Raw genomic sequence first — 24,331 nt, 5'->3', positions numbered from 1 at the left:
AAGAGAAGAGGAAACGGCTGCAGCGACACCTGCTGGTCGCCGGAGAACTTGATTTAGAGTTTGACAGGCGCAGTCCAGAATTTAAACATTTTTATATATTTTATACTATATGAATATAAAATTATAATTACTCAAGATATATAGCGTGTTATTTTTTAATTGGTGTAGTTGTACTTCTTCCCCATTTACTATGCTCTAATCTTTTTTTATCTTGTCTGTTTCTTCGCTGCTGTAACACATTTATCTGGAAGTGTTTTCCTTTTTTTAAATAAATATCTCATTAAAAGTTTGGATCGTAGTTGTTTCCAAACCGAGGTGAGTTAGGCATGCCACATCTGTAGCCAAGTTTGTGTTGGTGTGAAAGCATCTTGATGTGCCTGAAAATTGAGGTTGACACTTTTTAATAAACATGTTCAGATGCTGCAAATCAGAGGAAGACCACACACTGAGATATTTGCCTTTTTAGTTCCTTGGCTGTGGAGACGGCCGTTCTCTGGACTGTGCTCTCTCACATTTAAAGGGACGAGAGAAGACAGTATTTCTATTTTCTTTCCATAATTATCTTTCATTCACAGACAAATTGTTTTCTCTGCAACTTACCTAAAGTGACCAAATATCTTTGAATCTACAAAAGATGTAGCTTATCATTGAATATAAAATAATTTAGAGAGACTGAAGTTAAAATAGTGGCGAGACTTTGTGGAGGACAAAAGCCCCTTGTGTTTCCTCTAACCACTCACATGATACAGAGGATGCCGCGTGTATCCAACTAGTGAACGGAAACATGTTTTGTACACACACCTTCTTTTTGGTTTCACTGTCAGTTGATCATTGCTGCATTTTCCAGATTTTTTTTAACTCCCTTGTTATGTCAGAGTTTTTGAAATGTCAGTGTATTCAAATGTGTTAGTTTACTTTAATATCCCGCCACACTTTTTTTCTCGATTGCATAAACTTGAAATTAACACCAACAATCAGCCAAATGCCGAGTGAGTCAGTTCTGTCAGCAGAAAGACTTTTTCTTTTTTTTTTATGATGATAAGACTAAAGCTAGAAATCTGATCAAACGACCGGTTGCCAAAACCTCAATTTTGTGCTGCAGTGCAGATAAACCTACAAAGAGGTTAGTCAAACCATGTGAGAGTAAAACGATGTACTACGATTATGAAATTGTTTTTGAAATATTTCTCCCTGTAAAAAGATGACCTCATGAACTGTGAACAAAGGAGGCTTTCATTATTTATAAGCTGTAAAATAACAGCTGTTCTTTTGTGAGGTTTTAAATTCAAACGACTTTAAACTAAACTCAACTTTAAGGCTTAATCATTCATTATTGAATAATCTGGCCATAATTTATCAAATCAACAAATTGTTGAAATGCTCAATTTATGTATTTTTTAAATAGGTATTGCATAAATATTTGAATTACTTGTTTTGTCCGACGCTCACACACACATTCAGTTTACAATAGACAAATCGGAAATACAGCAAATATTTATACTTTTTCAAATGTATTTTCGGTATTGCTTCTGAATAGATTTTTGTTGATCGACTAGTCAACATAATATTTCCTCTCGGTATTACTAACCCTTCCAATACTAGTTAAATACTGTTGTAACTGTGCAGAATACACTGTAGATTGTGTGTATTACTAAGAACAGCAGTGGTGGAAGAAGTACTCTGACCGTGAAGTAAAAGTAGCACCAGTGAGACAATACTCGAGTACAAGTCCTGCGTTTCACAATCACATGCAGTATATCATGTCTGGGTGATAATGCTGCATTAATGTGTACGCAGAATGTTGCAGCTCGTAAAAGTGAAGCAAATTCAAACTACTTTATAAACTATAAGGTCACTTCATCTATAATAATACATCATATATTAGCTGAATCCTATTGATGCTATAAATAATCTAAAACTGCAAAGTAACTTGTTAAAAACAGAATGTTGTGAAGTAGAAGTACAGGTACTATAAAGTAGTACTACTTAAGTAAATGTACTTGGTCACATTCCACCACTGCTCTTAATCCTGATCATGTTGGATGAAAAGAAGACGAGCAGAAACGTTTACTTTGTTAGTATTCATAATAGTTTGTATACACAATGTATAGGAGCACCAATAAAAAAACATTTTTTTCCAAACTTTTTTTTTTTCTCAACATTTTTTAAAAAGCCACAGATTTTTTTTTCTACAGAAAGCAGAGAAAGCTCTGTACATTAACAAGCAACGACATAATTCCTCATCATGAGCTGCAAAATAAACAACTCGGCTGCTCAAATTCGTTTCATTTCTGAAGCCAAAAAAAATAAAATAAAAAAGAATGAACATAAAAAACAAGACCAGCTGCCTGCTGCTTACCTAGGACACTACGTTACACAAACAGCGTTTGATATTTAAAACACAAGATATGTAAGAAATGTACTTTTCAAAAATTGTGAAAAAGTGCAATACAGGTTCAACTGTTTACAACTCAATAGATTATTTCCCAAATGGAGTCCGGTCCTTTTTCTCCCCCCTTTTGTTTTCAATCGTGTTTTCCCCAAAACGTGTTCCTCGTTTGAATCCATAGTTAAAATCTCTTACAGTTATATTGACATTCATGACGATGTACATTTATGAGAAACATGGTATTCACAAAAGTAGAGCAAATTACTATGATTGCAAATGACAAATTTCTTTGGGTAAGAGTGTGATGAAAAACTAGTTTCTGAGATGAACTTTTTTTTTTTTCTTCTTCTTTTCACATCGAATTTGTGTTTACAACAAGCTTCTTTTTTCTTCTTCTTCTTCTTTTTCATACAAAAACTACCATGTAGAAAAAAAGAAAGAAAAAAAAAGAAATCTGGGAGTCCCATTCAAACGGCCATCTTTTGTAAAAGAACCAGATGAAGAACAGCAGAGGGGGGAGGGGGGGGGGGGGAAACATAATAAACAGCAAACACACGCCACCGCTGTGGGAGGGGAAAAAATGCACACGTGGTTCTGCGGGTACGCACGCCTGAAACCAAATATTGGTTTTTGGAAAACGACACACACACACACACACATTCGATCGAACTTCTCGTATAAAAGATAACTCGGCTGTTGCAGGTGATTGATTGATTGACTGACTGGGTGCCGTGTGAGCGTCAGCGCCCTGAGTCCTCTCGGTGCCTCCGAACCCGCGAGGAGAGACTGCGGCGTCCCACAGGACCACAGAGAAGCTTGTATGTTTCGTATGTTTCCCGCATACAAACACGTTGGTAAGGCTTTTAAAAACGGAGCTCCCACGACAAAACAGAAGACTGAGAAAGAAGACGCTTTAATGTACAAAGAGGGGGCGACACAATGCCAGAGAAGAATGTACAGGAAAACACATTAGGCTTCTCTCTCCCCTCCTTTTTTTTTTTTTTGATATGAAAACTGAGCTTCAGGACTCGCTTGGAATCCCACTTTCAAATCCTCCCCCCCAAAAAAATAATAATAATAATGAAACAAAATGGGAAACATCAAAAGAATGAGGCAGTTTAAAATAAAAAAAAATAAAAACACACACAACATATGTACATGTTTATAAGGATATGTGTGTAAAAAAATACAATAACATAGAAAATAATAAAAAGTCATGGCACAATATAAGACACAAGGGGGTAAAAACAACGTTTATGAATAATGTAGGCTTGTAAAGGAGGAGGGGAGGGGGGGGGGGGGGGGGCTGATATCCAATGTTCACTTCACTGAAACGGCCCAATAGATATACAAAATGCACAAAGAAAACACTAATCAAACAAACACTGTGTGTAGACCGCGCCGCATGAGCACCAACATCAAAACCAGCATATTTTTGGACTTTCTCCTTTTTGACTTTGACATTGAATCAACCGCCAGCAAAACCAAAAAAAAAACAAAAAAAACACACCCGACCGCACGTATTCTTGCCGAGGAGAGAATTCACAATCTTCCGGTTGAAAGCGACCCAATGTTTTAAAGTTCATTGTCTCTGAGAACGGTTCTTCATAAAAAGATGAAGCGCGTCACTTCTCTCTTCCCTCTTTGTTGGCAATCTCCTTCCTGAGACCGAGCGAGGAAAGCCCAAAAAAAAAAAAAAAAAGGTTCCAAAGTTTCAGTCTGGAGTTTGTCGTTTCTTTTTTCTTTTCTCTGCAAGGGCGGGGCGGGGCGGGGCGGGGCGGGAGGGGCGTGAGAGTTTTTCTTGGGCACAAGACGCCATTTTTGTGTCCCAAGGTTCATGTTCGGGCGTGTTTGTTTGACTTTAGAGTGTGCGTCTTTCTGAGTGTACGTGTGGATGACAGTGAGAAAGTGTGTGTGTGTGGGTATGTGTGTGTGTGTGTGTGTGTGTGCGTGTGCGTGCTCATGGCGCTGTGGTGATGGCGTTCAGGTCCTTCATGAGGCCCTCGAGGTGGGCCATCTCCTCGGTCAGCTCGTCGGGCTCGTAGCTCTGAGGGAGAGGAACAGGGTTACTGCGAGGGGCGGGGGAGGGGCAGGGGGGGAGGGAGGCAAGCACCTGGAAGGAGGGAGGGAGGGAGGAGAAGAAAAGGAAAGGAGAGGAGGAGAGGGTCAGTCAGGGATCTTTAATAAGAGGATGGGGGGAGTCATATGGGTGGGGTGAGGCGAGCTGGGGTGGGGGGTGCGGGGACGTGGTGGGTCAATGGGACTGAAGCGTAGCAAAAGAATAAATACAAATATGCAGCAGACGAAAGCAAAACATCCAAAAGAGAAGCCAACAGCCAGTGAAGGATCAGCAGAAAAGAATAAACATTCCGGTTATGGGTTGTGTTAAGATCAGGCGTCAAAGAAGTCAAATGAATTCATAAAAAAGTCAGCCGACAATAAAATGGTGACGTTGAAGTTGGAAAGAATAAAAAAACAGAGAGAGAGAACATACAGGAAATGTGGTTAAAACCAATGTCCAGTGGAAAGTAACTGTATACTCCAGTGCCCAAAGAAAACATGGATTTGGAAGGAGTGTGATCGTGTGACTCTAAAAAAAAAGACTAGAATATTAAAAATTCGTGGCTTTGACTGGCTGCGTTGCTACGAGCAGCCAGCAGAGGGCGGCGCTGTACTCACGCTGTCCACGTCTTCCAGCATCTTGCTGGTCTCTGGCACGTCGGGGGCGTTGGGCACCGTGACCACCATCGGGTTTCGAGTCCTTCCTAGTGTTCCGATAGAGGCTGTTTTAACAACATGGGGGTGAGTGGGAGGCCCTGAACATGACAAATGCACACAAACGCACACGACAGTCAGTGACAGACACACACGTGACGGTGAAATGGAGCGTGAACACATGAACCTCGAGTCCCGTGACGGGGTTTTTTTGTGGTGATTTTTTCTTTTTTCAATCTCAAAGAGATTTTTCAAACGAGATTTAATTTGATTTCCACATGTTTTATCAACACAATCTCATTAAAACACAAACATGAAGGATGAAAATGATGACGTGCATTCAATGTCCCACACACACACACTCACACACACACATTGTAGTTTGTTTGGACTCAGTCCCACTAGAAGGTCAGATGTGTTTCAGCGAGAAAATATTCACCGTTCTTTGAGTAACATTTGCCTGAAACATCAAACTAACCAATGAGCTTTGAGCTGAGTGCCAGACCGAGGAAGTGTGGAAGTATTCAGAGACGCACTAAAGCACCGCTGGTCTGTTCCATGCGGACAACATCAGAAACATAGAATATCCAGACTGGCCCTTTAAGTCCAGTGTAAAGTAACTGAGTATAGCATTGAGAATATTCACTAATTGTGAAACACAGTTTAACTGAAGCGAGTATAACATTCTTGATTGATGTGATGCAGATGAAAGTAGATATTTTTACTGAAATATAAGCGTTTGTGCTTACCGGTCTGAGCGAGCAGGGGCGTGCTGGGCAGGGCCGGCGACTCGAACGTCGGGTGGCCGGCGGTCGGGATGGAGGGCACGCCGAAGCTCTTGAGCGGGTGCGCGTGGGCGTGCGGGTGGGCCGAGCGGTGGGGGGGCAGGTTGCTGGAGTAGCTGGGCTCCTCCTCGGTGGTGGTGGAGCCGTGGTAGCTGCCCTCGGGGTCGGCCATGATCTCCGACGGGCAGGAGGCCTGGGAGGAGGCGGCGGCGGCCGGAGGGAGGGGCTCCGAACTGGGGGTGTTCCTCACCGACTCTGGAGGAGGGGAGGGGGGCGGAGCAGATGGGTTTTACAACTCTGACTCTCACGTGGGAGATTGTGTTTATCGGTCTGATGTTGGAAACGTTCAATATGAACATTGTAATATGTTACAGGTTTCATCCATCGTTTGCAACAAGAGTTCAACGCACCAGAGCTGAAACGATAAGTTGATTTTATCAGCAGACAATTGTCTTGATAACTAAATCAAGAACAATCTTCATTTGCAGCCTCTCAAATGTTGAATATCTCAAATGCTGAATATCTTTTGAGTTTGACAAAAACAAGCTATTTCAATACATCCGCTTGGCCACACAATTGACTGAACTGTTACTATTTTACACTATTATATATACTACTTTCACTTGTTAACTTTAGAAGATACTACACGATTAATCAACAATCAAAATAATCCCTATGAACGTTTAAAACAGGCTGCAAACAGTTTCCATCTTCGGCTGCCTGAACGGTAAAGTTTGCTTTTCTTTGGTCAGAGTCAGGATGAGAAGAAGGCAGCCAATCAGAAGGCAGGAAGCTCAGAGAGGAGTGGTTAGTAACACTTTGGAAAAAAATAAAATACAACAAGATGGCAGCCGCATGTGAATGAGTGAGCGACTGATAGATCAATGAATGAGCGCGAGCCTCCTCCTGTGCGTCTCTCCCGCTGTCCAGCAGGTGGCGGAAGAGTCTCACCTGTGGAGTCCACCCTGTCTAGATGGGAGATGGGGGTGGCGCAGACGTGCGGGCGGGGGTGCCCGCCGCCCTGGTGGTAGAGGTAGCTGCGCGTCGGCGACGCCAGGCTGCCCATGTGATAATGGTGGTGATGGTTATCGAGGGAATGGATGGGGTGAGCGCTAATCACGGCTGTGAATGGAAATGGACATGGGTACATGATCACGCGGGACGGGATGCTTAACCAGCTGTAATAATGATGAAGGACGTGTGAGTAATGCTGACGAAACACACACACACACACACACACACACACACACACACAGTCTACTGTAACAAACACACTTGAATATTCTCCGTCTGACGCGCGCTAATTAATATTTTGTCGGAGCACGACATGGATTTGTTCCCTCGGTTTGACAAACAGCATGACATGGGTTTGAAAATTGGTAATTTGTGAAAAGAAATCGTGCTCTAATTAACATATTTTATACAAAAATGTTGAAAACTGACTGCTCGCTGCCTGTTATCTGATCAGGACTCAGTTAGCACGCACACGCACACGCACACGCACACGCACACGCACACGCACACACACACTTACGCTGAGGAGGCTGAGCGTCAAAAGGCATCATCATTTTAGGCCTCATCCCTCGTCGGCCTGCTAGTGTCGACATGCTGTCCTCTGACTCGTGGCCTAAAAAAGGTACGGTGGAAACCAGCCAATCAGAAAAGAGACGCCAACTCTGTTGTTCTGTGTGAAAAGATCCGTCGGTAGACCTCCGGATCCTTCGTTAGTTTGACGTCATTTTTTAATTTTTTTAAATTGCATTTCTAAATATCATCATCGCGTTCTTTAGCTACGAGCTAATTAAATTGAGTGGATTTACTCGCTGAGAGTTGGATTATTGGCAGCGGCTGCTCGCAGCTCTGCCACGACGACGTCAGTGATAGACATTATGTATGGAAAGCATGAAATGTTTCTTGCATGATAACCACAGAAAACAACACAAACGTGAAACAAAAACACAACAATCTCTCCGGCACTTCTGCAGTCATCCCTCCCTTTAGAAGCAAACCTCAAGTTATCGACACATTCGCCTGAAAAAAAGAAAACTCCCAAAATGTACTTTTTCCTGTCTGCCAGCCAAACTCAGGAAGTTTGCTGCGTTATTATGCATGTAAGCTCCAGCGGCGCAGGGCGCCACTTCACTTTGATCTCTTCCCCCCCGGAACATTAAATTGGAAAGTCGCCCCGGCGCCTCGGGCGAGACTGACCGCGGTAGGAGTTGCGGCGCTGCTGCAGGTGGGGGTTGCTGTCCAGGACGCTATCGGCCGGCGTGATGTCCTGCGAGGTGCGGGGGATGGGCGTCTCCGTCATGACCGGGTTGGGATCCGGCGACTTGTCCATGGGCTTCAGCTCCAGCCTCTCGTGGTGAATCCAGAGGTCGGGCGGCTTCAGGTCTTTGGAGTTGCCCTTGTATTTGTGGGAGCCGTTGGAGGACTTGGAGGCCGCTCGCTTCCTGCGGGGGAGAGAACGCAGAGGTCAAAGGTGAAGGACTGACCTCACGGAGAGCAGGACAAGCGAGAGGGGACGCAGGAGAGAGACGGGTAAGGATGAGTAATACAAGAGGGAGGGGAGATGTGAGGAGGACCGTAACGGTGCGACTGAGCCTCCTACTTTTTCTGGTGCGACGTGGTGCGCCGCGTGCACAGGAAGGCCCCGACCACCACCACGATGATGGTGAAGGCTCCCACCGAGATGATGATGACGATGACCAGGATGTGACCTTCGCTGTTGCCTCCCATGCCTGATTCACCTCGAGAGAAGGAGGACTTGATTAGACTACAGACGTTATGAAAAGACACGGGTAGAGGAACATTTCATATTTAGCTAGATGGAACAATAGGAACAGGAAAAAAATAAAATAGCTGGTTTCTAAAAAGCAGGTGGGAGGAAAATCTTACCGACTGCAGTTCTCGGGTCCTGTGGATGCTGGTTGCCCGGAGGCCCCTGCTTCGGTGGAAGATTTGAAGCTGATTCAAAATGGGGAGAAAAAAAAAGTTTTACTGAAAGGTTAAGCCGCTGTCTTAACATTCACGGGACGCACAAACATCTGAACTTTTTTTTTTTCTTCTACAAGCATCGGATAGATTTTAGTTTAGTTTTCATCAGCCCAGAAGATGGTAATCTGCAGAGTCAGCAAGTAAAAGAAAGTGTAGAGGGGGAGTTTACCTTGGTCATTAGCCATTTTGTCAGAGGACTCAGCTTAACAGGCCAAAGGAGAGCAGGGAGAGAGAGAGAGAGAGAGAGGGAGAGAGAGACAATGAAAAGCAAAAAACAGGTTAGCTGAAAAGAGCCACGTGGGAGACGGAAATGAAGCGAGAGAGCGGGATCGTGAAGCAAAACTAGAAGAATGAGAAGCGCGACAGACGCAGGCGCGCTGACATTAGGAGCAAAGCTTCTATGGAAAGATACGGACACACAATTCAATAAAACACATCTAGTTTTAAAAGTTTGCTAAACATCTCCATGAGTGAAAATGGCCCCCAGAAAGGATGCAGCTCATGTGAATACTTAGAAAAAACTAAATAAGGTGTGTGCAGAACTGGAAATGGATTTTTCTTCTTTTAACATTTAGAGTTGGATGCAAATTTGCTGAACCAGACTTTTCGCAGCGATTCAGTCTCCGTCTCAGCTCTAAAGAGACCGTCGTCAGGAGAATTTGTGTAGAGAAGGTATTTAAGCGCCGCGCTGGCCAATCGCATACACAGAAGCACAAATACCTGGTGGAGTACTTTGGTGCGTGCAGCTCGTATTTCAACCGTTCATCTACGTGATGAAAGATGAAATAGTTGCCGCTGCGAGAACTCTTTGGGGCTGTCGAATCCTGCCAGTGTTTTTGTGCGTTTGATAAAACCTCAAAATGCATTAATCCGTCACTCCAGCTGGACTTCCTGAGGTGCCTTGAACCCTAAACCGGTCATAGGACGTCGTAACAAGAGACTGGGGTCGAGACCCACCGGTGGATCAGAAGAGACTTTATCAGGGCGTCCAAATGAGCAGAATATCTTCAAGTGTCTTTTATTCAACTTTTATATCTGCAATTCACCTGTGAGGCACATGACGGAGCCTGAATGTTGGTATTGTTGTGATGACCTCATTGAATCTAAAGGCGACATGATGAACTGATGAAAATGAAAAGAATGAGCGCCTAAATCCAATAATGTCAAAGTATTTCGCATGAATAGTTGTGATTTATCAAAAGGTACATGGCTGTAAATGGCTGGTTTACCTATTTAATATAATAAATGGTTAATTTACGTACATATTTGCCCATCTCATGATTTAGAGACAAATGTTGTGAATTGGTTCGCAATGTTTTGTAAATTTCTTTTCAAACTGGGCCCCCAGGATTAGTTTTTTTAGGAAACACCCGGTCAGCTCTCAGCCTTTTAACTTCTAGATGAGATTCTACCCTTTTACGTATAAAATCTGTTTTGAAAGGGGCTAAAAAAGGTGAATGCAGTTTCACTGCACCACTTCCAATGATTTCCAAAACCTACTCTTCGGGGTGCGGAAGTGAACGGCCTCCGACATGGGGCCCATGCCCTTGGAGTTTCGGGCCTGGATCTTGAAGTAGTAGGTGGTGTCCAGCGTCAGATCCTGGATCTGGTGGGTCAGCCGGTTGCCCACCACGGGTTCAATGACCCAGTCGTGGACCTCGGCGTTCACGTCCGTACTGTAGTAGATGATATAGCCTGCAGGAGGGAGGGTCAGAAAGAGAGACGCAACTATGTTAAAGGGACAGTTCACCAGTTCATCAAACTATTTACTGTCAACTGTTCCTACAGGAACCTTCTCACAACACGCTCTGCGGATTATCTTGTGTGTATATATATATATATATATTTCAAATATATATATATATATATTTTTCAAATATAGATAAATATATATTTTGGGCACTTTGAGCAAAGCCGAGTATCACAAAGTCCGACTAAAGCCCGACATCTCAATGGTTGATCTCTCCAACACTCAGCTAATCACACCACAAACAGTCGAGAAGGAAGAGTGTATAAAACATCAACCGCAATGTTTTTATGCTATTTCTTTAGCTCAAACTGTTATTATAATATGTAATGCGTAACGTCTCTTTTTTTAGTAAATATGTTAAGATTTTTCTCCGACTACTTCTGCATAAAACGTCTAATAAAAGCAAAGATAACACAGTTTTTGTAAATTTTGAATACAGAATATTTTCAAATCATATACTCCATATAAATGTGATCTAATAAGTCAACGTTTTGTTGAGACTTGTTCTAAAATGATTCAAATCAAAGCAGTTAACGAGTCAGAAGTCAGACTCTTTTCCCCCACCGTTAGAGAGGAAAACGTCGGTTGAACCTAAATCTAGATCTTAACACGTTCCACACAAGAGAGCCTCCCAGACTCACCGGTGATCTTCCCGTTGGCCTCCGAGGGAGGCTGCCAGTTGACTATTATGGTGCGAGGTTTGTTCTCTTTGCTCACCACGGTCACGTCTTTCGGGGAGGAGCTGGGAACTGTGGGAGGTGACGGAGACGGGACATTTGTAGAGCCGGTTACAAGTTCAGACAAAAGGGGAAGAGGGCACAATGAATTCAACATTATTAATAACTTTCACGACACGACGTGAGTAAACTGTGTGTGTTTTTGCATCCTTAGCACATATTTTGTAATACTGAGTGTGCATTTTATGCATCTAAACATTGTTTGTATATATTGTTCATGCTTCAACTGCCCTTAAAGCTGATGATCTGAATTTAAAGACTTGAGATAAAATGCACTTGGACACTTGTGAAACAAACCCCTGGCTGGACAGAAACAAAAATGGCTGTTCTCCTTACTTTTATAAAGAAAAAACTACGAAAATCTCTACTTAATTGTTTTTTTTTAAAAGTCTAATAAACATATAAATATTTAAAAGAACATAAGGTTTTGTTTTGAATGCATGGTTTATTTATGAAGCTTGTTTTAGTTCAGCAGTTACACTTTACAATAAAGTAGGGGCTGCGACACTTTAGTATCTGCAGTATTAGTTTGCAGTACTGCCCGAATCCATACAAGTACTCGGGGGATTGAACAGTGTATCTTCAATCCAGAACGGCCAGCGGATTTAAACGTACAGTCACTTTAACACCAATTTATGCAATTTAGAAATGATGCAGCGGCCTGAGGAGAGACGGCCTCCATTCACTGTCATCCCTCAGATGAAGGTGACGTGAACTTTAACAGTAATGGAATAATAATTCAGGAAAAGAAACAAGGAACCAAAACAAGGTGTATTGCGTCCTATGAGCTTGAACCCGTAAAAGAATCAGGTCTTGGTTTGCTCCTCAGGCTGAAGCGCCTGGCCGAGAGTCTGCAAATCAAGAGAAACATGTAAACAAACAATTTGCTTTAACTCAAAAAACTGATATTTTGCATTCTTATGATTGTTATTGATTCTCGGTAGGTCCATTTGCGGATTCTGCGTGGAAGCGGGGGGTTAGTCCGAGTCGCTCTCACCGAACAGCCGAGCAGCGTTCCAATTATGTTCGCCAATCACCAAAATTCCTGCACGTTTCCTCAATTTCACTTGCAGTTAGTTTGAGATCTATTTAATACATAAATACCTGTTTGATCATATAGACTAAATCATAAAGTGCAGTGACAGCTTGATTGTCCACAGGCGTGTCCTCTCCTTCCATTTGGGCTGCAAAAAGTAAGATGTTACTCCCAGCCAGACGGGGGCTCGTTACACTCGTTACGTCTTCATGTGGTGATGTCCATGTTGTGTGTTTCTGCATGTGTGTGTGTGTGTGTGTGTTGTGTGCGTTTGCGCCTACTGGTCTCAAAGGTGGTGCCCTGTGCGGTCATGCTCCACGTGCTGGTGCGGCGCCCTTTGGTCACCATGACGGAGAACTCGTAGAGCGTGTTGGGCTTCAGACCCACCACCATGTGGTTCAGGCTGGTGGTGTTGGCCATCTGGAGGGGGACGGGAAAACACACAAACACACACTCAATAACAAGAATTTGGTTTATTTGTGGGCTGAATCCACTGAATGAGCGACCAGGGAGTCCAAAGTACTTTTGCCAGGCACAAGAACACACTTATTATCCAACTAATGATTATTTTGACGATCAATAACTTTGCTGATAGTTGGCTTTTTTATTCAATGCATTTCTTTAGTTGATAAAAAGTCAGAAAAATGTGGAAATAAAAACGCAGCAGTGATTGTTTGGCAATCTCACAAGAAAAATCTGAATTATTTCTTTACTAAAACAATTGATTTTTCTCTTTTTTGATCATCAACACAGATTCTGCAGCATCTGAAGCCAACGGGACAAAACTTTGTTTAAAGTCAGAGTAGAACCGACTCATGTTCTATGACAGCTTTGACCTTTGACCTTTGACTGCAGGTCAACAGTCCAACAATTATTTAGACGTTAAATTGTCTAGAAGCGGACAGAAAACTAAAACACAGCTCCGTGTTCCCGGAGGCTTCCCGGTGTCGTCCGCTTGGTTCCCAGAGTTCAGGACACATTACACACACTGACCACTGAGTGGAACCAGAAGCTCTTGCATTGTGCGACGCAGTCATTGTTTGCATTACAGTGCCACACAAACACACGTGAGGTCCTTATAAATAAGCTGCCGAACCACCATGAATAATACGCAAAATGGAAAGATCGTGTTCCCATCTCTCTGCCGTGACACACTTATAGAGAAAAATGAAAATTAGAATAAACATACAGAAGCATTTATCTAGATGCTTGCTAGCCGGAGCTCCGGGTCGCAGCAGCAGCAGCGAGTCAGGCTCGCCGGGCTCTGACAGCCCTATCTATAACAGCCCTATCTATAACGTTGCGTGCTACAAAAAGTGCAGTTCTCCGGTGGGGGCTGTCAAACAGAGGGCAGTGGGATAGGAAAAGAAAACACTCTGTTCTTAAGAAACACGCTGCCAGCTTGAGAGCAGTCGTCTCTTCAATAATGTACAAGCTCGTCTGGCTAGACTCGAGAGGAGGGGGAGAGAGAGAGAGAGAGAGAGAGAGAGAGAGAGGCAACGCCGAACAGCGGCTTTAATGGGAATGTCGCCGTCGCTGCTGCTGGTGAGACTGGTGTCAGGATATGCCCGCTAACATATATACAGGATGTCGAAGCAGAGAGGAGAATGCTCTGATGGAAACAGACCTAATAGACCTGTTAACGTATTGAATTTGGTTAATGGGACAGAAACATAATGAGCCCGTGGAACTCTTTAATTACTGTCACAGTGAGAGAATCAAAACTAATTTGAGCATCAAGCAGCAATACTTGACTGCTGTGTATCTGTGTGTGTGTGTGTGTGTGTGTGTGTGTGTGTCTCTTGGAGAATGCAGATCCACAGACTCTCCTTCTGGGTCTCAGTTTATCTTGTCCTTGCTGAATAATTTATTAGCAAATGTTACGTCGGCCTTTATCGGAGCTCTGCTCGGTCACAGGTTTGCATACATGCATGCACACGTACACACACGTCCACACACACACACACACCTATCTTTGTATCTTTCCTCATTGACATTCCCTGAACCCCACCTGAGCATAAACATGATTCTAGCCTCAAAGCCGGCCAAACACGTCCTCACTCTGAAGGTCTACAACTCAAATTGGTCCTCACAAAGATAGATAGTACGTTAATGGATAATAAAAAATAATCCTGAGTTGCAGCCGTACTGCTGTACCATCACTAAAAAGAAGATTTAACATTATAGACCATAGCGAGGCCATTAAGAGTTTAATTAAACCATTAAATCTACAGATGAGTGGCAGTCAGGCCACCTTTAACAGTTCAGAAACAAAGACTATTACATTTTACCCAAATCCTCACGATTGCTTCAATACGAGTCTTGTTATTATCTTTAAACTACACACATTTGATTCAGGTTGTGTTGCCTCAAGCCTGTGAATCTCTCACTCGACCTGGAACCGTGTTGAGAGGAAGACGAACGCTGCGACTCAGTTAAAGACAGAGGGACTTCTTCCCTTTACTTCTTTGTAGTGCTTTAAAAGTTGGATGAAAATAGATAATTGCTTATTTAGAAACACCAGCATTGTGCTGCCCCGGTGCTTGGGATCTGCTGTGGGAATACTTATTAAATATAATCTGTATGACATCGCTTTATTTATGCTGAGCACATCTGAACATCTCTCTGGTAAGAGTGGGCGGCGTGAAGGGAAGCGCAGAGTCCCACAGCACTCGAATGCAGAGGAATCAGACTATTAAATGAAGGCGTGATCACCGAAGTTTAAACCGACTGAAATCAGACTTCAGTGAATTACATCGACAATTTTCTTTAACTTAAAAATACCGAGCTAAACCAGAAAAAAAGGAGAGGGGGGTTTAAACATTCAACTGGAGGATCTTTTTTTTATATATATAAATCCTTGTTAAATTAACATCCCGAGTTTCAGAAAAAGAGGCCGTTTGAATCCAAGAATTCAGAGAAATCTTCTCGCTGAATTGAACAAAAAAAAAACAAAAAAGGGGCTGAGAAAAGGCGGCGCCACGGCGTCCTTTAGTGCCGTATCTTCGGGGGTAAGACGCGCGTTAGCAGTTAAATCCGCTCTGCGCTCGCCGAAGGGCTGAACGAGTACCCGCCGTACGCGAGTGAAACACGAGGACGACGGCTTCCTTTCAAGGAGGCGTCCGCAGGCAGGTTGTCATGGTAGCCCCGCTGCCTTATGAGCGAGCGTCACAATCCCGCTTTTATCGAGTAGATCGTTAATGAAAGGCTGTGTACAAATCTGTGAAAACCATTTATTGTATATATATGCCATCATCCATCCATCCATCCATTCAAGTAAGCCCCCAACACGCTCCGTCAGGCAGCTGCAGCCACACGGCGCATGTGTCCTATACACCCTGAAAAACCTCAAAATCACGTCCCAGCCGTCGTTAAATTGCATGAAACCAGTGAACAGGAGTCTCTTACCTTCACTTTGGTGTTGGCGGGGATGTTGGTCTTCCAGCGGACCGTGTAGAACCGGTTATCCGTGATCTTCTGGTTCTTGGGCAGCGAGTTGTCCGCCCAGGTCACCTTGATGGTGTCGTGGCTCAGCACGGAGGCCTGAACGCCCACGGGTGGCATCATTGGGGAGGGGTCTGGTACTGGGGTGTATGGAGCATGGAAGAGTTCGTACAGGTCAACATCGGGGTCTATGGAGTCTGCGCGTCAGGCAGGAGAGACCCGCATGCATTCATGCACACACACAAATTAAAAATGAGCAAAATTAAGAACATGAAAAGGAGAAGCGAGGTGGATGAGCGATGGATTTTGAAAAGAGGATGCAGGGGGGGGAGGGACGAACAGGAGAAAAGAAGGTTAATGAGTTAAAATGGGAGGGAGAGGATGGGATTGGATTGGGAAGGGTGAAGAGAAAGAGAGAGAGAAGATTCTATTAGAAAAACAGACCTCTACAACAAGACACACCTCTGCTACATAGAAGTGTACAGAATGTGCCGTTCCATCAAAAGCTACTGTAGCACTACAGAGAGAGAGAGAGAGAGAGAGAGAGAGAGAGAGAGAGAGAGAGAGAGAGAGAGAGAGAGAGAGAGAGAGAGAGAGAGAGAGAGAGAGAGAGAGAGAGAGAGAGAGAGAAGGATACTCTATTCATAAGAAAAGATTACAGTAAATGGAAAGCTCGGCTGAAAGCAGATACCCACAATCCCCGCAGCCGACTCCTTTCAGAGAGCGGCGATACTGAAATACGTTTCGTTTACATCACGGAGCTTTTCACAACACTTCAATGCAAAGTGGATAAACAGAAGGACACCGAATGCACCGGAACATTTGCCCCTCTATGCAGAGCGACGTCAAAACGCTGCATTATGTCCTTGAATGCTATAGGAAAAAAAAATAAAATACGGAGGCTTTGAGTAAGCCTGCGGGCAGGGAAGAGGGTCACGGACAAGTGGTTGTGTGTGTGTGTGTGTGTGTGTGTGTGTTGCTTCTGTTCACAGGCTCAAAGGCGTTCGGTGACAAGCTCGCGGTGAAAGGTTCTTCATCTCGACTAGAAAATGACCTGCATCACCCGTATAGAGTCACAACCCTGATCCTCTCGAGTTTGGTTCTTAACAACTCTGTGTAATTGTTTGTAATGTTTTAATATGTAGCATAATACTCCCTTTGGATGATGTCTTTACTCACATGTGTATCATTTCTGTTAGAATTATCGCTGTGAAACACCTACCTTCCTCACCATATATCATATCCATCTGTTCAACAAGTACTGAATTTATTTTGAAATATAATGGGCCGCAAACAAAAGTGCAGACCAGTACTTGAATATGACAAATGGTATTTAGTGTGTTTGCGCAACGACACCCTGTTTATCCAAGACTGACGGTGTCTGTAAGTGCTCGCAAAACGAGCAGTGTGTGTTTGTACTTGTCTATTGCACCCCATAAAACCCCAGTGAGTGCACATGTGTGTGTGTGTGTGTGTGTGTGGGGCTTCCGGTCGACATACTGACGGATGAAACGTTTCAAGATGGCCTCCTCGGCCGCTGTTTTTTTCCTCTCACCGCTCTGTCAGTCACCCCCTCTCGGCTTTGGATCGGTCACCCTTGATGACACCGCTACTCGACCGCTACTGCCCCTCTCGTCTCCACCTCGCTCCAGTTGTCACCTCTTTGGTGGATGCAGCCGGCCTCATTATATTCCACAGACTGAGTCAGAGTGCGTCTGTGTAAGTGTGTGTGCGCGCAATAAAGATCTACGCATTCCTGTGGTTGTGGAGAGGCACTGAGGGCTTCTCGGAGTGGGATGCGAGCCCGCGGTCTCCAGAGTTAAACGTCGGAGTCCGCTGCGGGGAAAAAGGGGCGACCGGCCCGCGTGACTCTCTGTTCCAGACGTCGCGGGGTGCCGTCCCCTCGTTTTTTTTCGCTCTTCAGCTAAGACGTCATGCTATTATAGCGCATTGAAGCGAGCGCTCTCTCAACCCAAGTTCACCAAGTTTCTTCTTCTTCTTCTTCTTCTTTTTTTACAAAAGTAAAAGTGCTATGTAGGTCAGCTCGTCTTTTTAATTCCGACTTGAACAAACTGGCAGGAAGGGAACGCGCCCCAGAGGATTCAGCGGCAGACGATGGTGGTGGGCTTTGGTTCTGCTTTGAGAGGAAACGTTTGGATCTGACGAAGGGTTGCCAAGAACACCACAGGGGGTCTGCGTGTGTGCAGCGCAGTGTGTGTGTGTGTGTGTGTGTGTGTGAGGAAGAGAGGGCTTCATAGAGAGAAGTGTACAGTATGACAGTGTTGTGTGCGTGTGTGTGTGCTCTAAGACTGCCACCCCCCCCCCTCCCTCCCACCACGCCCCCTCTCTCCACCCCCTCTCGAAGCATGTTGACGTGATTCATGTCATCCAGCATCCCACCGCCTCTCAAGCTATGGCGCCACGGCGAAGACAAAGTGGAGCGATCAAGGCTGAGCGCGGGAGGAGGGAGGGGGGGGAGTCTGGATGGGATGAGGAGGCAAGCGGGGGTGTGTGGAGGGGGCGCAGACCACATTCTGGGGCACCCCAGGGTGCCCCCGGTGCTCGGCTGTTCTTCTTCTGACACCGTCACACAAACCGTGTGAACTCAGCCGGCGCGCCCGTCTTAACTGGAAGTGTTTTTTTTTTTTTTGCACTTTCAGATCGTTTGTCAAACACTCAGGATGCGTCGGCTTCTAATTGTTCACCGAGTTGAGATCTGAGGCCGAGAGAGTCGGAGGTTGTGGAGCCGCGGACGAACGGGATTGTTTGTGTCGTTTTGGTCGATGTCGGGGAGATGCTTCGCTGTAGTACACGTACATGTGCAAAGATTAAACCACAGAGGGCAGTCCGACAATACTGGTGTTAGAAAAATACAAATATTCTCTTAGAATTTGGTTGTGGAAGAATTGTGACCAAGATGTCTACTAAAAAAGTACATAAAATATTGTTGAGACCCAGAAGGGTTAAACCTGTCGCCTGTTCAGAATAATCAAAAGGTATAACATGCAACTATTCCTCATTAAGAGAATTTTTAATCAAAAAAAGTAGTCAAAAGTAGTTTGAGATTGTTGAAATGTTTTTTTCCTCGCTACATTTCTATGAAACACGATAGAGATCTTGGTCATTTTTCACTGGAGATAGATTTGAATCATCAGACGTCTGAATCTTACGCTATCAGAGAAACTAGCGGAGCGAACGTTAACTCAACTCCGTCTGCTTTATTCAGTCTTTTTAACCGTCTCAGTCACCGTTTGTGGATCTGATTCTTCAAGCCTCTCGCTGCAGAAAATTCTGTATTCTTCAACATACAATCACTTTCTTTACTTTACTTTCCTTTGCTCGTCGTAAATGTCAGACAGGATGTGCACAAAACGACTCCTCCGTCTGCAGAACGTTCTCTAATTATGTTTCTGTCCGCTCTTTGTGGATGGAGATCTGTTCCGTCAACATATGGGCGTCTTCCTCGACAAGAGGTGGGCGGGGGGGGCGACTGGTGATCTCAAAACAAAAATACGAGGCTTTTGAACATTTGATTAAAAAGGAGACTCGAGTATGCTGGGAGCCGTTAAGGAGCGCGTTAATGAGCGCGGTGAGACACACCCCCGATGACCGGCTATCGCTTCGGTAATTTTGAGCCGACAGCCGAGGCCGGTTCTGCCTGATAATGATCCCAGGTTATATATAGAGAGCGAGAGAGCACGGATAAATGTCAGCCATACAACGTGAGTGCATCCCATAATACTGCACGTGGCTTCAGCTGTGTTTGAGCACAGTGGCGTGCGATTTTAAGATGGAAGACGTCGTGTTCTCGGAGCGTGAAGGTGTGTGCGCGGTTCGTACCCGACTGTGGCCTGGTGATGGCGCTCTCGTACACGGGAATGCCCTCGCCCACGTTATTGTAGGCCTTCAGGGTGATCACATAGTGGGAGCTGGGGTCTGAGAGAGAGAGGGAGAGAGAGAGACAGGGAGGTAAAGACAGGAAGAGGAGATAAATTAGCTATCCAACTATCTAATCAAACCAAAACTCTCGAGACTCTTGACTCATAATTGCAATATTGGCCAGAATGAACATTCGAATATGATGATTCCTCTCGGTGTGATTGTAATAAAGGCTTCAATTATGCATATAAAGATACATCGCTACAATTTCACCCACAAATCTCTCAATTTCCCAAGATTATCGTTTTTTTTAAATGTACTCATTCTCCACGTCTCGCCCTCTTTGATTGCTGTGGTATTATTGTTGGAGAGTTAATTGCACAATTAATTTTTTAAAAAAAAAGGCAGCAACAGATTATGACCTACATGACGAACACAGCAGGAAGACGATCTGTAAAGTGCCAATGGAACAAAACGTGTGTCTGGCTTTTTCAAACAACCGCTCATTACTGAAATGGGATCCATCGCCACAGTGATCGCTTGAGTTTTATTAAGAAATTGTTTAATCTAAAACCCAAGAATGAAGTCAGTGCGTCCCCCTTTTGTCAAAGTGTTGGACTGAAATGGCACTCGTGCTGCGGCGGGACCCGGCAGAGCGTGTGCATGATGCTTTCCGTTGCTTTGATGGCAGCAAAGTATCACAATGACCGAAAACAAGTTGGTTTTATTCAAACATTTTTGACCTTTAATTATTGTGTCCCCATTAGGCCAATCTGTATAATTAGCGGCTCCGGCGTGCGGCGGAGAAGATCTCATTAATCCTGTAACTACTCTCGATGAGGCACACATGAATTGATTCTTATTGCGTGCGTGTGTGTGTCTGTGTGCGTGTGTGTGTTTGCTCAGTCGTAATTAAAATGTCAAACAACCAGTCAGTTATATTTCTTGGAGGACAATCATTGTAATATTTTAAATGCTGACATTTTGAGCCGAGATTCGTCCCCCACGGTCTCATCAAGATCAGAAGTGCGTTTTTGAAAAACATACGCTTTGATTCTTCAATGATCACCCGAGATATCAAATCAATACACACTCCGTGACAACGTGGACCAATGGAGAAAGAGCAGCGGCGGTCCGGTTCCTACCGAGGTTCTCGATGGTGTAGTAGCGCTGCTTGTAGTCCACTTTGATGGTCTGAGCGTGCGGACTGCCGATGCCGTAGCCGATGGTGTACCCGCGCACCACGATGTCCTGGTTCTCCGGCGGCGTCCAGCTCACCACGATGCTGTTGACCAGCGGCCGGACGTGAAGGGAGCTGGGCTGGTCCGGTACGCGCGATTCTGGGACAAATAAAACGCAGGAAACCTTCAAGCAGAGCTCCTCGATTCAGAAGCTGTTTTGGTCGATGTGAACTCAAGGTGAGCGGGCGTGTTACCATCCAGGTCGCTCTCGAACGTCTCCGTCGAGGTCCACTCGGTGGCCGGTCCTGTGCCGTTCACCGTCATGGCCGACACCCGGAAGGAGTACTCCGTCCCGCGCTCCAGACCTGGACGGGTCAAGAAGGAGACCGGGTCAGAGTCAAAGCTCGAAATGAAGTTCAAGCGGCAATAAAACATCAGATCTCTCTCTTTCTCAAATCAGGTTTTAGTCACTTCATTTACTGGCCGCTCACTCGGGGGTTTCGAGTTGCGGACACAATAAATATTTTCAAAGCACAAATATATTAAACAGATGCCCGATACCTCGCCACACAATTTAAGGAGGAAATCTATAAGCCTGCCAAGAGGAAGAATCAAGTTCAGGCTCCTGCGGTGCCATGAACTTTCCTTTCCACTCAATATCACGGACGGGATTGAAATGTACTTTTCCACTTCTGGTTAATACGTTTTGGCGAGCAAACAATGGATTTTTCCGTTAAGAAGCACAAAAAAAGTGTGTGTAAAAAGTATAAAACTAAGCGGCTTCAAGAAAGTACTTTATATTTTTAAGGCAGAATTGAAAGAGAGAGAGAGAGAGAGAGAGAGAGAGAGAGAGAGAGAGAGAGAGAGAGAGAGAGAGAGAGAGAGAGAGAGAGAGAGAGAGAGAGAGAGAGACGTGTCACCGCTGGGTGCCCATTTTGCGATGCACAAAAGAGGGGGAACGCCTGCTGACAAATGATGCGTCGCTGTATTAATTTGCTGCTCAATTTTTCATGGTCGTCACATTGTCCCATTTTGCACGCTACGCGCTAATCCCGTCGTCTTTTCTCTCTGTACCCGGGATTCGGGGCCACCCTTGGGGGTCGCTTCTGAAGGCTGCCTAACTCTCCGTGCCTCCGAGGCTACAACGTCTCGCTCTAAACGCTTTTGAACCAACAAACACCCCTCTGTTTCGCTCCCCAGAATGTTCTCGAAAAAAAAAAGAAAAAAAAAATCAACTTTTAAGTGTATATTCTCTTTGATGCGGCACGCGCAGCGTGAGGCCGGGCCACTTGAAAGTTGCTGAGACAACATCCAATATTAATCACCATTGCAGCGCAGTCTCTGGTGATATTGTGCATATTTTGTCGGTAGCTGGTGGAGAACGTCAAGGGGGGGGGGGGGTACAGTACGAGATGTAAGTCCGTCTCAAAAGTGTTCAGATGTTGACTAAATAAACAGAGCTGCAGACAGACAACAAACAGAAACTCCGACACGTCTTGAGGTTTTCAAGATCAAGATGTTAAATATTGTAGCGTGGCAGACTTAGCTCACGGCATCTTGGATGCAAACGGCAGAAGATGAAATGGGAGTCTGAAGGCATGAAAGTTTTCGATGAAGGACCTATATGAAGCATCAAAAGGGAACACGGGGATCAAAATACAAGACTTCTCGTTCTGGATCCGCCATTTTAACGTCGGGTTCTATAGAAATGTATCCCAGACGGGGCTTGGAGTCTTTGGATTTGAATATAAAACGGCTGCAAGACCAGCTGTGCTTTCAGTCGAGGGCACCAATCACTCACAGCGATAGCATTATGTCGACGGACCCGTTTACACTCTGCGTGAAAACACAGAGCGGAGCGCTCTAAAACACGAGCGTGAGCGCGGATGAAAACCAAACATGGAGAAGAGATGGAACGCTGCATAAACGGGAAGTAAAATGGGCCGGAACTGAGTCTGTCGTCTTTCTGAAAGAAAAAGGACGGACGCACACAACTTCGCGGGCGCATTACCGTCGATGAGCTTGAAAAGCTGGGTGCCCCCGGTGGTCTCGGCTGCTTCGCTCCTCCGGGATCCTTTCCGGTATCGGATCTTGTAGCCGGTGACCTCCCCGTTCTGTCCGTTAAGGGGCGGGGGCTGCCACCGGAGCATGATGCCCTGAGGGAAGGAGGGGGGGGGGGGAAATACACAAGGGGTCGGATTAAACAAAAGAAACTATGTTCAACACATGTGGAGCAGGGTGTGTGTGTGTTTTTTTTTTTTAGGGGGCCTGCAGCTGTGAAGGTGACCTCAGTTTCGCTGCCAGCTTCCCACACGCCTTGGCATGCGTGTTTGTGTTAGCGTCACTCTGCGGCGTTAGCGCTCTGCTGGCCAGATGAAACGCCGTCTCACCCCTCCCCTCCCCTTCCATCCCCTCGCCTCCTGACAGTGCTGCAAATGGGAGGGTCCCGCTAAAACCAAACACACACACCCCTCCGATTGTCGGTGACGCAGTGCAGATTGACGCATTAGGAGGAAATAAGGAAGCACGAGAAACAGAAGGAGTTGTCCTCGATGAGCGGAGGGCGGGGGGAGTTGCACGTGGCCGTGCTAACTCTGCAGAGAGTCCAGGAGGAAGAGTGATGGATGCAGGACTTTTCGCCGGCGGGCCCCCACGCTGCACCGCTGTGGGATTCATGCATCCGAGTTGCGTGTGTGTGTGTGTGTTTAAAGACATAGGTGGGGGGTTGCGCAGCGTGGGAGAAGAGTTAATTAACGCTTCCCCACTGATGCACAAAAGCTTGAATACTGTAGGGGGGCACGCACACACACACACACACACACACACACACACACACAGTTGTGGGTTCCTACCCAGCCAAGTCGAGGGAATTGCGCAAATTAAATTTGTGTTAAGTGTGTTCAATTATTCCATTTTTCTTATTACACTATCAGCCCCCAACTCGTTATTTCTTTCTTCCCCCCCACCCCCCTCCCTAATCATGAAAGCCTGTTTAATTGACTTTTGGAAAATTACAGTGAAAAGATGCCAAAAGTGAGGAAAAGACGGTGCAAAATAAAGATGACAGAAACATGATTTCCAGGCCGCCTTGCGGGTAAAAGACGTGCGCTTCTGCTCGACAAGGCCCAAAGAGCAGAGAGAGAAACGCATGTTAATTAGATCCCCCCCGCCCTCCCCCACAGGTCTATTTGTCCGTGCGTATCCAACAGCGTATTGTACAAATACTTTGCATCTATATACTTGAACCATAATTACTGACGTGACGACCGTTTCCATTCAGAATGAAAGACAATGACGACAAATAGAACGATACATTTCAATAACTCTCAGGAATGAAGGACGCCAGATGTTCACAGCTGTACATGCGGGTCTGTCTGGGTGTAATTGGGGGAGAGACAGCTGGACGTACACTGTCCAT

The 24,331-nt window shown here is 45.1% G+C and overlaps 1 protein-coding gene across 10 annotated transcripts in view; it reads right to left on the bottom strand.

The window, feature by feature from the left end:
* Positions 1-3,679: 3,679 nt before the first annotated feature.
* The window catches only part of neo1a (neogenin 1a), a 148,541-nt gene continuing 127,889 nt past the window's right edge, over positions 3,680-24,331 (bottom strand). For 2 of the 10 annotated variants that reach the window (XM_068571464.1, XM_068571493.1), the window contains exons 13-29: positions 22,925-23,069; positions 21,168-21,278; positions 20,878-21,072; positions 19,694-19,789; positions 15,818-16,050; positions 12,691-12,829; positions 11,278-11,385; positions 10,387-10,581; positions 9,056-9,088; positions 8,788-8,856; positions 8,501-8,630; positions 8,098-8,342; positions 7,424-7,516; positions 6,841-7,011; positions 5,854-6,144; positions 5,069-5,205; positions 3,680-4,502 (exon numbers count right to left, since the gene is read on the bottom strand). In XM_068571464.1, coding sequence (XP_068427565.1) covers positions 4,350-4,502; positions 5,069-5,205; positions 5,854-6,144; positions 6,841-7,011; positions 7,424-7,516; positions 8,098-8,342; positions 8,501-8,630; positions 8,788-8,856; positions 9,056-9,088; positions 10,387-10,581; positions 11,278-11,385; positions 12,691-12,829; positions 15,818-16,050; positions 19,694-19,789; positions 20,878-21,072; positions 21,168-21,278; positions 22,925-23,069 — 2,544 coding nt within the window. In that variant the 3' untranslated portion in view covers positions 3,680-4,349. Of the gene's footprint in view, positions 4,653-5,068; positions 5,206-5,853; positions 6,145-6,840; positions 7,012-7,423; positions 7,517-8,097; positions 8,343-8,500; positions 8,631-8,787; positions 8,857-9,055; positions 9,089-10,386; positions 10,582-11,277; positions 11,386-12,690; positions 12,830-15,817; positions 16,051-19,693; positions 19,790-20,877; positions 21,073-21,167; positions 21,279-22,924; positions 23,070-24,331 lie in introns of all 10 variants that reach the window. The other 8 variants (XM_068571485.1, XM_068571471.1, XM_068571477.1 and 5 more) reach the window with 8 other exon arrangements.

Source organism: Clinocottus analis, unplaced genomic scaffold (genome assembly GCF_023055335.1).
Source record: "Clinocottus analis isolate CAN_PGR_092001 unplaced genomic scaffold, fCliAna1.0.p SCAF_1, whole genome shotgun sequence".
Taxonomy (NCBI): Eukaryota; Metazoa; Chordata; class Actinopteri; order Perciformes; family Cottidae; genus Clinocottus; species Clinocottus analis.
Note: the sequence above shows the minus strand (reverse complement) of the source record. Positions and strands in the feature narration are given on the sequence as shown.